General features: G+C 32.0%; 4 protein-coding genes across 4 annotated transcripts in view; 3 read left to right on the top strand and 1 right to left on the bottom strand.

The window, feature by feature from the left end:
* Positions 1-48: 48 nt before the first annotated feature.
* LOC123677858 (pseudouridine-metabolizing bifunctional protein C1861.05) overlaps positions 49-15,836 on the bottom strand; it is a 412,482-nt gene continuing 396,694 nt past the window's right edge. The window contains exons 7-9 of the mRNA XM_045614590.1: positions 9,130-9,420; positions 7,721-7,835; positions 49-656 (exon numbers count right to left, since the gene is read on the bottom strand). Of these exons, the coding sequence (XP_045470546.1) occupies positions 115-656; positions 7,721-7,835; positions 9,130-9,420 (948 nt within the window). The 3' untranslated portion in view covers positions 49-114. The remainder of the gene's footprint in view (positions 657-7,720; positions 7,836-9,129; positions 9,421-15,836) is intronic.
* Positions 835-2,333, top strand: LOC123677864. The gene is made up of 2 exons (XM_045614597.1): positions 835-1,042; positions 1,157-2,333. Exons 1-2 carry the CDS (start codon positions 904-906, stop codon positions 1,681-1,683), a joined length of 666 nt encoding a protein of 221 aa, XP_045470553.1. The 5' UTR covers positions 835-903; the 3' UTR covers positions 1,684-2,333.
* LOC123677863 lies at positions 3,215-5,389 on the top strand. Its single transcript, XM_045614596.1, has 2 exons — positions 3,215-3,541; positions 4,169-5,389. Exons 1-2 carry the CDS (start codon positions 3,518-3,520, stop codon positions 4,823-4,825), a joined length of 681 nt encoding a protein of 226 aa, XP_045470552.1. The 5' UTR covers positions 3,215-3,517; the 3' UTR covers positions 4,826-5,389.
* On the top strand, positions 6,018-7,703 carry LOC123677862. The gene is made up of 4 exons (XM_045614595.1): positions 6,018-6,217; positions 6,275-6,341; positions 6,394-6,731; positions 6,791-7,703. The coding sequence occupies exons 1-4, from the start codon at positions 6,175-6,177 to the stop codon at positions 7,042-7,044; spliced, it is 702 nt and encodes a 233-aa protein (XP_045470551.1). The 5' UTR covers positions 6,018-6,174; the 3' UTR covers positions 7,045-7,703.

Below are 15,836 nucleotides of genomic sequence, written 5' to 3'. Positions count from 1 at the left end.
ATTGGAAAGAATGACTATCAATTAGAGATTTTGAGAAAAAAACAATTGAAAATATGAATTACATATATTTCTTCCAAAGCTTTTTTATCAATGAAGTTAATTTGTTATTTTTCTTTAAATTGAATAATATATCGCACATTTTTCCCAATTTCTAATATTTTCAATGGCCATGTCATCAGCAACAGTAAAAGGTGATTGCAGAGTCTTTTTAGCTGCAGAAAATCCAATTGATATGCATTTCTCTTCAGAAAGTTCTCTCAACGTGCTCAAAATCAATCCACTAGCAAAACAGTCCCCAGCTCCGCTGACATTTACAATGTTTTCAACATTTTCTGCTGGATAATGTCTCACTTGAATATGTTTATCTGTTTGTCCTAGTAAAAATGGCTCAGATGCTTTTGCATTTCTGGCAATCAAAACTCCATTCGATCCTAGGGTGACTATAACATTATCTATGTAAGAAGCTACCGTTCTAGCTACTTCAGCTATTTGTTTGGTATCTCCGGAATTTAATTCTTCCTCTGAAGACCTTAGTTTGAGAAATGAAGCTATAAAGTTCAGTTCATTGATATTTGGTGTAATTATTTTCACCGATTTCCAATAACTAGTCTCAAACGGTTTTGCTGACACTACCACATCTGTTGGTTCAAAGAACACTGTAAACAAAACTTGAATTATAATTTTGATATAAATGAGCATCAGTTTGAATTTGAACAAAAATCATATCATTCATTCATAGACCTAATATCAATTTGATATTAGGTCTATGCTTTCATTTAATTTTTCTTCTGTGTTCATATATTCTGTGTTCTTCTGTCAAATCAAAAGGCAGTTTTTTGATTAAATATTCTTCTGACAGTGTTGACTAATTAGAATAAATTATTTTGTTATATTGTATTCAAAATGGCAATGAAAAACAGAACAGGCCTTGCTGCTATTATTACAACTGTAGCTGCTTTCATATTTATAATAATTGCATTCTGCACTCCGTATTGGTTGCAGAATGACGAAAAAATAGATAATCCGCAATTCATAAAAATAGGTTTGTGAAATTAATATAACCTAGTTATTAGTCATCATTCATCCTATTAGAATCGGAATAATTGATATAACTTGCTTAGATTTCAATATTTTAACAGACAAATATTCTTTACAGGATTATGGGAAGTTTGCTTTGTGAACTTTGAGGATTTCCGTCACCAATATGATTATAAATTTACGGGATGTTGGTGGGTCTTCGAAGAAGAATACTATATCATACACGACTTTCTTCTTCCTGGATTTTATATTGCAACTCAATTTTTCTTCACTCTATGCACTACATTACTTCTGGTGGGTGTATTTTTGACATGGATGTATTGTTTCTGTAGTAGAAACCATGATAAATATATACTCCTTCTTCTGAGCAATGGTTCTAATTTAGTTCTGGCCGGTGTTTTTGGAGTGATTGCCTGTATTATATTTGGAATTAATGGAGACAGAAGGGATTGGATGCCCAATTGGCAACACAATAGTCTAGGGTTTTCATTTGCATTTGCTTGCATTGGTTCTCTGCTATTGTTTCCAGCAGGAGCTCTGTTTTTAATTGAAGCTAGAAGGGCTAAATATAGGCGGTTGAGGTCAAGTTACCCTCCATCACAATATAGTGTAGAAATGCCTAAACCTTCACATACAGATATCTGATTTCTCCTAGAATCTCTTGACTATTTTATTCAATAGAAAATGGACTATTCGAAATACTGTTCAATTTAATTGACTAACATGTCTTTTGTAAGTATTATATCAGTTATTTTTTAATAGTAGATACAACCAAATCCAATTCACAACTTGTTAAGTGTCAAAAACTTGAATAAGTATGCTATATCGTCGTACAAACTTTTGCAAAATTTCTTTGATATACAATCATTTTAGATTGTCGAGATTAGAATTTTAAAGTGAAAAAGATGTAAATAAAATAAATATTTATCATATCAGTTTTATCTGTGACTATTTTTCAAATGAAAACAAGTTCAACGAATAGAAACTGAAAATAAATTATAGAATTACTCATTCTGCTCTATGTTTTTTAAGAATAGTTGTGGTTTGAAATCACAATTTTTATTATATTATTGAAAGTATTATTTCAGTATTTAGAACTAATGAAAATGCATGAAATTTATATTGACAAACTTATTTATATCTCTTATTGAATTAGTTGTTTAAGTTTGAAATATTTTTTGATATCACGTTATTGATTTATGTGTATTATGAAAATATGCATTTCAAATGTGCCTGATAATTTTATGCCGTCCATTTTGAATGATTTGTATACAATATATTTTATATAATATTTATTTTTGTCTTTTAATTTTACTACAAATATATCATCCTGAACGGTTTCAATTTAATGAACATACCTCATAATTTAGACATGAAGAAGTTAGATGTCTCTCAGTTTGAAATTTTCTTGTAAAAATATAAGAAGTAACTTTTTTATTTCTCGAAGAATAATTGATCAACCTTAACACATCAATTGGATACTAAACTTATTCAATTAAACATCGTTCGTAAAAAGAGAAATCAATGAAACATTTGTTGAAATACTCATTTACCTTCATAAAGTTTTAAAGTCGATGTTTCAGTTCAAGGTAGCTTTTTACAGAATATTAGGAAATATTTAATAAGTTATGTGAGAAAATATCTCAATATGTTTTTGTTTCACCTAAGTGGTTCAAGTATATGTTTGAGGAAAACTAACAATAGTTTAACCTTGAACGGGCGGAAATAATAGGTAGCCAAAACTTTATTTTGCAATCTTGGTTAAGATGCGGATCTAGTCCCTTTACCGAAGATTCAAGTTTATGAAAGACATAATATATAATGAATTACGCAGTTCAAATGTCAATTATATTTTTTAGCAGAGTATACTGGGATTATGAATTTCTTTAATTTGAATATCCCTGGGTTCAAGTCCCGAAGCTTAATATTTATTATGTTTATTTTCATATGAACGACAACGACAACGTTTTGGAATTCATGAATTCCAATATGTAAACTGGGAGAACTAGACGCTCTTTCGGCATTATCATTATATACATAAACCCCGAAGCAAAAAATTTCAATAAAAACCGAATTAATTAAATTTTCTATTCGGATCATTTAAACCTGAAAAGAACGAAAAGGGGGAGAGTACAATAGGAGGGAACATGAGACGCCACTTTACCAAACATATCAAAGTAATTCCTGAGGTGTGCGACGAAGAAACAGGTGCGGTCGTCCACTGTTGCATTGTTGTTCTTTCTTTCTGTCGGTCAAATATTACCTTTTAATAACGTCTCTCGTATGAGATAGGTAACGCAGTTAGTCATCGTTCATTAGTTAAGTGTTCAATTCATTGTCTTCTCGATAATTTTTCTGCCTCATTTGGCTAATGGTCTCTCAGCGATTTATGAACTTGAGGTGAACAAGATTGTGTGAATATTAGACGGAAAAATTCAATTTCTAACCTGGAATTTTATGTTGGGAAATCTATGTCAAAATGGTGGAGTATAGACGTTCAGAGGTAAACAACATTTAAATAATAATGTAAAATTTGTTTCAATTCGAAATTATTGATGGTTCAAATTGCTTAAGCAGCAAAGAGATTTTTTCACACCGTTTCTAATTGGAATAAATCTTGTTAGCTATGGCCTATACCTATATTCAACTCAGTTATGTATTTAAAAAGTAAATATTTTGTTATTTTTAACTAATTGTTGAGATTAATTTTATGCAACAAGTGTAAAGTTCAATTTTCTTTTCTTATGAGGTATTGAGTTCTAAATAGTTTTTATAGTGGCTAGTAATGTACGATTACTTAATATACAACTTGTGTACCAATTTTAGAATTTCTTTTATACACATAATAAACACAAAATCTACTCTGAAAAATGAATTTTTATGATATGGAAATTATTCTTTCGAATAGACTTGTTATTATTACCATAGCAACTGTTAGAACTTTGATTGGGAAATCGTCCATAGAACAAAAAGATTAATTAAAATACCAATTAAAACAAACCTATTCTGATCTGAATATCGCATTATGAAAGAAATTAGGTTATTATTATCATTATATTGATGAATTATTTTAGATACAGGACTCCCATTAATTTTGAATGTTTCAACTGATATATACTATTTTTTTTAGGGAAAGAGGAGGAGTTTAGCTGGCAATGTAGGACTTGGTTTCTTCGCTTTCTCCTTCATACTGATATTCATTGCCTTTTGTACGACAAGCTGGCTTGTCTCTGATAGGAGAATAACAGGTGCCAATATGAACCGACTAGGCCTTTGGACACATTGTTTCAGATCCTTGAACAATCCTTACAATAAAGACCAGTTTTTTGTTGGATGTAGATGGCTCTATGATCCCTTCACTTCAGGTTATGACGAGATACGAGGACTTTTGGCACCAGGCTTCATGATAACGACTCAAATATTTTTCACATTTTGTTTCTTAGCAGGTTTGGTTTGTGCAATTTTGAGTTTATTATATTTCTTGTGCTGGGGGCCAGAGCAAGACCATTTCACCACACTGGTACAATTGAATTCTTACATACTGTTAGCAGGAGGTTTAAGTGGTGGTATAGCAGTAGTAGTTTTTGCAATATTTGGCAATAGAAATGGCTGGATGCCTGGCCATGAAAATAACTTTTTTGGTTACTCTTTTGTATTAGCTTGTGTAGGAAGTGTTTCTATGTTAATCGCAGCATCACTTTTCCTAACTGACTTGTATATTCATAAAAAAAAGAAGAAGGAGCTCAAAGAATCTCAGTCAAGGTTTAACCTAGAAGCTAGAGGCTAGATTTCAGTGCCTCCAAATAATGATTCCCTCCATATGTACAAAGGAATAATAAATAGAGATTAATCTTTTTTGACAGCTTTTATAATAATGTATTTCTCTTTTGGGATTTTTGTCAAACGATTTGACTAATTCAAATCTGGGTTTCCCGAAATTCTAAATAGAATGTTTATTTAATTTTTTAATATTATTTTTATGTAATTAGGTTCTTGATCGATATGAAGTGACTAATATACTTGAGGAATTTTCCAATCATTATTTCTTTGATTCCAATATGTATTGGAAATCTGAATAATCCTGAAGAGCACATATTTCTTTATACAAGTATATTATTTTTATTGGTGTTTATATTTGTGGAAAAATTGAATCCTTTTGGGTTTGACTCTCTAAGAAAGACATTCCATGTCGAGTGATGAATGCATTCCGTCCTGTTTTGAAAAGTTTTTTACAATTTTATATACTACATTGTTTTTTGTTTAAAATATATGATCGATATGTTATTAAATGTTTTAATTGATCATACCACATTTGTATTATTCTTGATAATTAAATAAAGAGGAATTTTTATTGCTTAGTTTCATTATTGCTAATAATAATCATTGAAAATTGTTTGTTAAATTTTTAGTTTTGGAATGTCCCAAATCCAATAAGAAAATCTTTCGTCCGCAGCTTTTTTACGAAATTATAAAAGCTATTTGCATAAAATTTGGCAACAATATCCTTGAAATTTGAACGCAAAAAAAATTCTCAAAAAATTTTGCAAGACAATCGTGAGATTGATTCCTCCGATGATACCTACTAAACACCCTAGCCTTCTTGATTTTCTGGTTAGTAGTATTTATCCTCGAAGGGGGGAATAATAAATTAGTGTAAAATTTACAGTATTTATTCGTTTCAAATATCTTCAATATCAATATATATTATATTTTTTAACTTCTCTTAATATTTATCCTTGAAATAGGAAATAACTGTAAAATTTAGCGTTTATTCGTTTCAAATAACTTTCAAGAGTATACCTAACTTATAAAAGTGTATTAATGATAATCATACAAAATAATAGGTATAAGTTGCATATTTTTGCGGTCGAACGATTGCAAAGAAAATGGTGCTCATAGTGACTCAATTATTTAAATAGCTGAGAATTAATTGATAATTAAATACTTCAGCGTAGGTGTAGCTATTGGCAACAACGCATAGCAACGCTTAATTGACTGTCTGATGTCAACACACCACTGTCAATTAATGTTATGGTTTTCTTTTCTCTTATGAATCATAGAACAACTATTAATTAACCACCATTGAGATTTTAAGTTTCAACGATATTAAAATTCTTAACTTGTATTCTAACCGAAATGCGTGGACCGATAGAAAAAAATAATTATCCCAAAGTCTCAGGTACTGTAAAACTATTTCAATTTCGATAATAGACCCATATGACCCACCTTTTTTCAGATCATTTATACAATGGAGCAATTTTAACATACATAGGAGGTGTATTGTTTATGATTTCATTTTGCAGGTAATTGAAATAACATATACCCATAATAAGTTTTAAATTGAAATTTTTTCAGCCCCTACTGGGTAAAATCATATACAGAAACATTTTCAAGTTTCAAAAATATGGGAATTTGGCAGTATTGTTTCGATGAATTCAGATACCCATTATTTCAATTTGATAAATTGTTCAATGGTTGCCATCATGTATTCAGCAAGGAGTATCATGCAATTCGTGAGTGGTTACTTCCTGGATGGCTTCTAGCAGTTCAGGCTTTCATGACAATGTCTTTTTTGTTGAGTTTTGGAGCTCAAGCAATCATGGCATTACAAGTTGTAAGGTTTCCTTTGAGATTAGTGTTACGATATGAATGGATAATATCTTCCATCAATTTTGGAATGATAACTACTACAAGTAAGTTGAATTTTATTTTTGGTGAAGAATTAGATGTTGACATGAAAAATATTTTTCAGCGGTCTTTATGTTCTTATCCTTTCTCATTTTTGGATGCTCATACACAAGACGAGATTGGTTGATGTACCCAAACTTCAATTTTTTGACTTGGGGCTATTGGCTTGGAGTAATTTCATTATTATTCCATGCTCTTGCAGCAGTATCACTTTATAAGGAAGCAAGATTGAGTTATGAATTGAAACAAGAGTCTAAAAACTTAATTATGCAAATGCAGCCTAATCCTCAGCACAGGCTGGGATGGTCTATATATTGAAATGTTGAACATTTCTGTTTTATTTGAAGTACACATCTATTTTTACACTCTAAAAGTGTATTGTTGATTATAAGATATATCTACTAGTATTGTAACAATTTTAACAATTGTATTCATTATGAAGCTCGAATTCAGAGTTAAAATGGTTGTGTGAAACAATTATGTACCTTTCTGCAGTTATTAATATGTAATCATCAGGTTTATAAAGTTATGATTGAAAACGTTTGACGAACAAGTTCCAGATATTTTGTGGAACAATTTTTCATTGAATACCATTTTTCTTCGTTAATATGAATATTTTATTCGAATATAAAATTAAGGACTTTTTTATACCTAGTTGATTGAAATTACCTAATTATGAAACTGGTAATGTTCTTTCTAAATTGGGACATTCCAGTGTGAATTTCTATTTCTGATATTTGTTTTCTATTTCATAAATATTTACTCTAGTTTATTATTATGTATGATACTATTATTATGACACAATGTTATCATTTGTTATACTGACATTTCTAATTTCACTGCATTTATTGTTTGAATTATAAAAACTGAAGTATTTTTTTACAATTGAATCCGTCCATCTTGGGAATTTTATACGAAATTATATCTTTATATTTGAATAAGTTACAAATTGAATTATATTCTTTATACGATAAAAATGGTTTCTTTTACTCACCCGGTATGTTATGCTCTGTGGCATATTTTAAAATAATTTCCATGCTTTCTACAGTGATATTTGCATCAAGAACAATTAGTTTTGCATTCTTTAAGATACTGTCGTCTTTATATAGCTGAAATTGGAAATATAAATCATATATTTATCGAAGAATCCATTCATTTAAAGTTTCAGGAGTTTATGCCCTCTATATTCCCGAGGAGTTTGAGCTTAATATGTTATTAAATTCGGCTAAATTGGTTGATTTCGTTAATTCCAAAACAACCAGTGCTTCGAATGAACATTAAGCCATATTTCAAATATACACAAAAAGTTTATGAATTTTCCATACCAAAACATTTTTTGAGGAAAAATGATAAGTTGGAACCATAATATACCATTTTATGGAATAAATTGTCGTTGATTACACAAATTCTATTTTTTGTGGGGTCAATATATTATTTTATAGATATAGCATGAAAACTGAAAGTTTCGAACGAAATTTTGACTATTTTCTGCTAGTCTATCTCACCCTGTATATCTATCTATCTCCTGGCAATACAATGTATGGATTTGAAATTTAAGTAGTGTACAGATAATTTCTTACTCTACAATAATATTCATGTTTGATAGACAGTTCCAAAGATATTAAGTCTCTTGCGGAGGTCCAATTTTTACCGTTTTTTTTTCTAAAATCAACTTCGATATTTCAAAAACTATTATAAAGCTATGAAACAAAAGTGAAAGTCGTTAGAATCTATGGTCCCCAATTGATTGACATATATAATTTCAAACTTGCATGAAAATCGCATATCAAAAAAATTGTTTGCACATTCTTCATCGAAAACAATTTTTTTGATGAAAATCAAAAGTTTGAACATAGAACTATCCATATAATACCAATATTCGTTGTCGTAGATCTCAAAAATGCAATATCTTGTGAGATCCGTCAATTATTTCAGAAGTTATAGCATGAAAACTGAAACTTTGGGAAACATTTTAATGAATTTCTCTGAGCTGTATCATTTCTTGATTTGACATGATACAGGTTTAAAATTTCAGTATGATAAAGATCAAATCTCAATTCAAAAAACAACGTTTCATTTATGGGTCTGAGACCTTATATACCATTTTTTTTATTTTCGAGTCTAAAATTTTGAAAACTGCGATGGCTACCAAAAACGCCAAACGGCGTTAAAATCTACGTTTGCCGTAAACCCTCCTAAATATGGTGACTTTGCTAATGAACGGAGGCAACTAGTATCGTGTAGAGAGTGGCGCCATCCTACGGGCTTGCAAATATTATATATTTAAAAGGGCTTGAAAGCAATACAACCAATTCGAATGAAATATTTCGAAGTGATTGTATTTCATGTTAGTTCCAATTAATTGAAATTGCAGTTGGTGATTCCATTAGGTCAAAAACTTACCACTTCCGCTGTAATTTCCTTATGAATATCCAAATCTGCTAGTAGGTGAGAACAATCACCCTTAGAATCCAATACGATAACACATTGGGCAGTGTTCTTGCCTTTCACTATGTGCGCACTTCTTTTTAAATTGTCTGGCATCAACGATAGGAGAAGTTTTCCAGGTTCGTCATCTCCAACAGCTGTTATAAATGCTGGTGAACTTCCCATTTTCGTCAGGGCCTCGCATATGTTCCTTGCCACGCCTCCTGCTACATATGAAAGTTTGGAGGGATGCATTCTACCGTCCAGCTGTGGAAGAAAAATTATGTTTTCATGAATTACATAATTTAACATTTCTACTCAAAGAATATACATAGCGTTTCAGCTAATTTTTGAAAAAAATTGAGAAAAGCATTGACCGAAACCAGGAGCCCTGGAACCATTGCTGGCTTCTATCCTGCGGTCGCCCATCCATATACTGACCCTGCAGCCAGCTGTTTGACTTCATAGAATTAATAGCAGAAACTTAATTATTTTTTAATGTGATATTTTCATTTTATAATTATAACTACCTATATACAGGGTGTTTCCAAATTAGACGTGAACCATGGAGGACGTGTTAGTATGACTCTTTTGCTGTGGTTTGAGCCATATTTAGTGATAACCAAAAATCAACAGTTTACGAAATATTTGAGTTCTTGTGATTATTAAAATATTTCTCACCTCACTTTCATAATTTTTTTCTACGTTGACAAAATTTAATTATAATTTTGGATTATTTTCGTGGCCAGCGAGAAGTCCAGATATAAACACCGTTAGAATAGACGAAGCAGCGAGAAGATTGGAAGTAACTTCCAGGCGAAAAGTAACAATTGAAAAAAATAGTAAAGAGGGCAAGTGCGGCCTTGTATAAAGAATGATGGAGGTCATTTCAAACATTATTTTTGAATACATTTTCCACTGAAATTTTGAGTTAGTTTAATTGATGAATACATTTTCTACTAATATTTTGTTTTCAATTCCAATAAAAATATTCAATTCATTACTTTCCTTTCTTAGCTTCTTTCCCTTTCAATTCAAAAACGCTGAAACAAAACTAGTGCCTAGAAATAAAGAAGGAATTTGGCAAATTTTTAAAATAATTTTATCATACATGAATTGTGGAATTCGAAAGTTGCATTTTTATCAGAAATTTACTCATCCACAATTTTATTCAAACTAAGTCAACGTAGAAGAAATTGACGACGAATGAAGTAAGGTGAGACATTTTTTAAAAAACACAAGAGTTCAAATATCTCGGAAACTGTCGACTTTCGGTTATCAATAAATATGGCTTAATCGACAGCAAATGAGTGATACTTACACCTTCTTCAAGGTCAACGTGTAATTGGGAAACACGCTGTATAATATCTTAAAAATTTTAGCAAAAACAATTAGATTTTTCTCAAAAACCAATCAGTTCAATTTGCTATGTTTTTTAGACTCATTCGATTTTTTTTTTGTACAGATTGCATTTAAATGTAAAATAACAATTTCCAAATTTCATGTTGTTCGCGTAATCAGTAACATAGAAAATGTAAGCAGAATATCGCAAACAATACCGAATATTTTCGAGACAACAGATTTCAAGAGAATCGTGGCATCAGAATCTCTCAGGTAGATAAACCAACCGACAACAATCACATCATTTATATACATCTACTCGTTCAATTTTGTGATCTCCAAGGGAACAATAGGAATGAACGAGCGCGCAAAAGCTCCTCAGGCCAAGGTAGTGCTTTTATAGAATTTTTTCCGTTCGATTCTGAAGGTTTCTCATAAAAATAATGAAATAAAAGGACGATTGAAAGAAATCAATAAACGAATATTAACTGAAGCTTCGAAAACTCGGAATTGATGTTCTTTATATGTGGCGTTATCATCGAGTTGCTCTATTTCTGGGATGATTCTTGTTTATAATTGCACCATCGCCACTTCAACTTCCTAGTGGTGGGATGTTTTTTGATGAATTAATTATGACCCTTCCTGCCACACGACTTATTGGATTTCTTGTTAGGAAGTAAAATATTTCTTCGACAAGGGAATACATCGACTTTTTCGAACGGATATACTCAGTGCCATTTGAGTTGTTACATCTTGAAGGAATGATTTTTTCAGAAATATTTTTTTTTTGCACCATACAGCTGTTTGGCTTACTTACGATATACAGAATTGACAACGATACGTCTTGGTATTGTAGATATCCAATGCCAGGAACAGAGATGAAATCCCAATATCCCATTACTTAAATAATGATAAAATGGTCATCTGAACAATTCCTTTTATAACATCGCTTTGAGGGAAGGGAAGTTCACGTAGGCATGTACGAAATGATTATCTGAATTCTGAGGTATTATTTAGTTGGAAGCAAGTGTGATGTATCCGCATATTTTTATTTTGCGTTGTTCCCTCTAGAATATTAATTTAGCCATATCAATAAGGACGTAATACTAAGAATATGATAGACTTATTAGTCTATCATATTCTTAGTATTACGTCAGTAGTCAGATATTTCTGACTATTGCAGTATTGTGGTGGTCATGGAGAAAAAATGGAGAGAAATGAAGAGTTGAAAATATTATTTTTTGATGATTTGTTATTTTCTGAAATTTTTTCTTTTATCATCCCACATAATTTCATTTGCTTGATATAAAATTTTGTGGTAAAATTTTTTGGGTAGGTTTAATTTAGAGGATCTAATCCTATGTTTTTTTGAAATGTGTAACAATGCGGTCTGGAATGACAATTCCTAGGGAATTTTGGGTGTTGGACATAAACTCATTTGCTTCTACAAAGGCACATTTAAATCCTTCTCGACTCTTTTTCCATAGGTGAGATGGGTGACTTTATCGTTTGATAGCATTCATTACATAGGCGTGCAACTTTGCTTCCGCCGTTTTCTTCCAAAATTCGAGGCTTTATTGTAAAAAACTGGTTGTACATTTATGATTGAAAGTATTGTCCATCGCTGGCTACTACTTTCTCCCATCTTTGATAAAAATGGACTCGTGCCATTGATCGAAACAAGTGATAGTCCGAGGGATCAACGTCTGAAAAATACGGTGGGTGGGGTAGGAGTCACAATGCGATGCAGAAATCCGTCTTTGCTTTGCGAACAGCTGTTTACAAGCAAACAAACGCTGTTCAACATTTCTCGGCTTCAACTCGTATGGCACCCAATTTTCTTGTTTCTGAATCATTCCCATGACTTTCAGGCGTTTTGAAATAGATTGTTGCGTCACTCTTAATAATCCTGCCAATTCTTGTTGCGTTTGACAGGAGTCTTTGATCAAGTAATATCTCCAATTCTGCATCTTTGAAAACCTTCGACGTCAAAATCACCGTTCTTGAAGCGTTGAAACCACGTTCTTTCACTAATAGAGGCCTCACCATGGGTATTTGAGAGCATTCGATGAGCCTCAGCCGCAGATTTCTTCATATTAAAGCAGAAAATTGAAACTTTCCACGAATGAGATTTTGACTCTTGTTTAACCGAGAATAACTTTATGATGCAGACACAAATCGACTAATATTTCGATGGCGTTATGTTCACAAATATCTAAGATTATTGTATAGCATTTACGATCTATTTATTTCGACTACCACTTACCGCTACAGCCAGCTATTGCAAAACAGCGGAAGCAAAGTTGTACACCTAATACATACGCTAACGTAACCAAATTTTTGTATGAACAATATTCAAAACTGTTTGAACACACGCAACTTGTTTCGGTTGATACGGAGTTTCTTCCTCCTCCCTGCATTTGCAATATGCACAGAATTTTCTGCTAGACTCATTTTCATGAGGAACTTCTTGGGATGGCTATGCCTTTTTAGGAATCCAGTAAAAAAGTGTAGCATATTCTGGCTAAGATCCAGATATTTTTTAGATCTCGCAGTATGGAAGTGTCCAAAAAACTTCATGGAATTATTAAACCCAGAAAGATTCTGTCTTAGGGTTTCTCTTTAGGTTTTTTCGTTCTCCTGAAACTCTTTCTAGTAGGTTCATTTACCTATACCACAGAAAGGTTCTGGGTCAATGACACGAGTTTGTGTTTTTTTCTGGCAAATGTGGCTATTCTTTCCTTCAATTCTTAAGTGGCCGGGAACCCAGATTAAACAGGATTTGTTGATCAGGATAAGCAAAAATAAAACATCCAACCACTCTTCATCCTCACTGTCAGTTTTCAAATACCATTTTTTTCTTCCTTTACATGTGCTAGGCTTTTTCTAGGCCATCCACACAACAAACATTTCATTTTTTCTATAAGACTCTTTCAAATTTATTACCCATCACCAGACATTTACATCCATGATCTTCGGCACCACAGTCGACACTTCAGTCCACCATGCTACCGAGGTAGTCCAAGTACCATTTAATAATATAAATTTTGTGTTCACGCGAATACATTCTCTTTAAAATGACAATTCTTTCTCTGCAAAGGGCTCTCACGAAATGCTAAGAAACTATTACCCTAGACCTAGTACATATGCACGTATTTTTTTATCAGAACAACACGGATTCATCAGCAAAAGATCGGTAACAACTAATCTTGTTTCATATATAGATATAATTTCGAAAGCTATGGCAAATAAATTTCAAGTAGATAGCATCTATGCTGATTTTCAAAAAGCTTTTGACACGGTTCCACATTGGCTGCTTATTGAAAAACTTGAAGGAATCGGTGTCGGCCCTCCGTTATCGGATTGGATGTCTGATCGTCTATGCGATGGTACCTTAAGGGTTAAGCTTGGAGATGATGTATTCTCTGAGCAGTTTTTAGTTCTTTCTGGGGTTGGTCAAGGTTCACCCCTTTCTACGCTTCTATTCCTTTGTTTCATAAATGATATAGGAAAATATATAAGAGGAAGTCTATTTCTATTTTTCGCCGACGATCTCAAATTGTTCAGGGTCATTAGAAGTATACATGATTGTCTTTCATTACAAGAAGATCTTAACAATGTTGAAAGGTGGTGTTCGGACAACGAAATGAATTTCAATATCGGTAAATGTAGTGTAATGAGATTTTACAGAATTAAGTCACCTATCCAGTATGATTATATGCTAAATAGTGTCAAACTGAGCTCAAGCCTAATTGTTAAAGATCTAGGAATTCACCTCGATCATAAACTGAATTTTATCCAGCATATTTTCATTATAACTCAGAAAGCTATGAGGATGCTAGGGTTCATTAAAAGAACACTCAAAGATTTTAATAATATCTCTGCCATAAAAATTGTTTATTACACAAACGTCCGAAGTATACTGGAATACTCATCTGTGGTCTGGTCACCCTATTATGAAGTGCACAAAAATAACATTGAACGCGTACAACGTAAATTTTCAAGATGGGTCGCTTACAAAATGAATATTCCCAAGATCTCAATAGATTATGACCTTTTACTCGAGACTCTATCAATGAAACAACTATATATAAGGAGAAATAATTTTGATATTATGTTCATTTATAAATTACTTAATAATTATATTGATTGTGAATACTTACTGTCTAAGGTAAAACTGAATACAAAAAGTGTATTTCTTAGATATAGAGATATCTTTTATGTCGAATATAACCCCACTAACTATGCCATGAACAATCCTATTGAAAGAGCGATAAAGGGGGCAAATGCATCTGAAATTGATCCATTTCAGATATCTATTTTCAGTCTCAAAAGATATTTTGAGACTATTTGAATTTGTTAACTGTTCTTTTCATTTTTTTCTCTTTGATGTTTTTTTTCTCTAGAGTTAAACATTTTTTTTTTTTGTTGATTGTATTATATTTTAAGGATTATATAATGCTGTATATCTTGGAAAATTGGCTCTGCCGTTTGTAATAAATAAATAAATAAATAAATATGCTACGACTACTACGAATATGATGATAACATGACATGTCCTGAAGATTAACAGAGGTTAGGTTAGGGATATAGTTATAGTTCTTTCTAATTGAACTCTCGCTGTTTGTGGAAGAGAACAGGAGAAAACAATGTCACTCTTAGTTTGACTTTCGGTATTCTTTATGCAAAGAAAACTGTAGCAAGTCATAGACATGGATAAGGGCATGATGATGAAGATGTATTTGATGAAAAATCGAGTTGATTCATTCCTTCAGTGAGTAGATGAGTAGATACCACTTCTAATGTCAATCAGTATATATCCGAATATCGATCACAGACCCTACTCAACTTCCAAGGGGAGTCCATCGAAGAAAATGGATACGGACAAGTCGTAAATTTCCAGTACGTGTCTTGAACGGAATTCGCTTTATTAAGGAATCACGTAGTATGTTCTACTCATGTTTTTGGCCATATATTGATATATATGTTGGAAAAGCATAAATTCTAATTAAATGAAGTAGATTTTCCCACGATTGGGCTCTTTAAGACAGATCAAGAACTGAGAGCGCAGAAAAAATAAATGGATAAAAGCAAAGTCACGAGCTTTTGGGCGCTCGTTCATTCATGCAATTATTGCAGCCAGGGAGCCATGGTATACAGGATATCCTAAATTGGAAGTTCAAACGAAAATGTCAGATTCCTCGGAACATTTTAAGAAAAAAAGTTCGTTGAAAATGATCCCGCAAATGCTTTGTTTTTGAGATACAAAGTTTTCATTTTTATTTTTTTTTTTGAGTTTTTTTTTCATAGCACCTTTCCTTCACAAAATATTCAACTCAAAG

Source organism: Harmonia axyridis, chromosome 4, assembly GCF_914767665.1.
Source record: "Harmonia axyridis chromosome 4, icHarAxyr1.1, whole genome shotgun sequence".
NCBI classification, from domain to species: Eukaryota; Metazoa; Arthropoda; class Insecta; order Coleoptera; family Coccinellidae; genus Harmonia; species Harmonia axyridis.
Note: the sequence above shows the minus strand (reverse complement) of the source record. Positions and strands in the feature narration are given on the sequence as shown.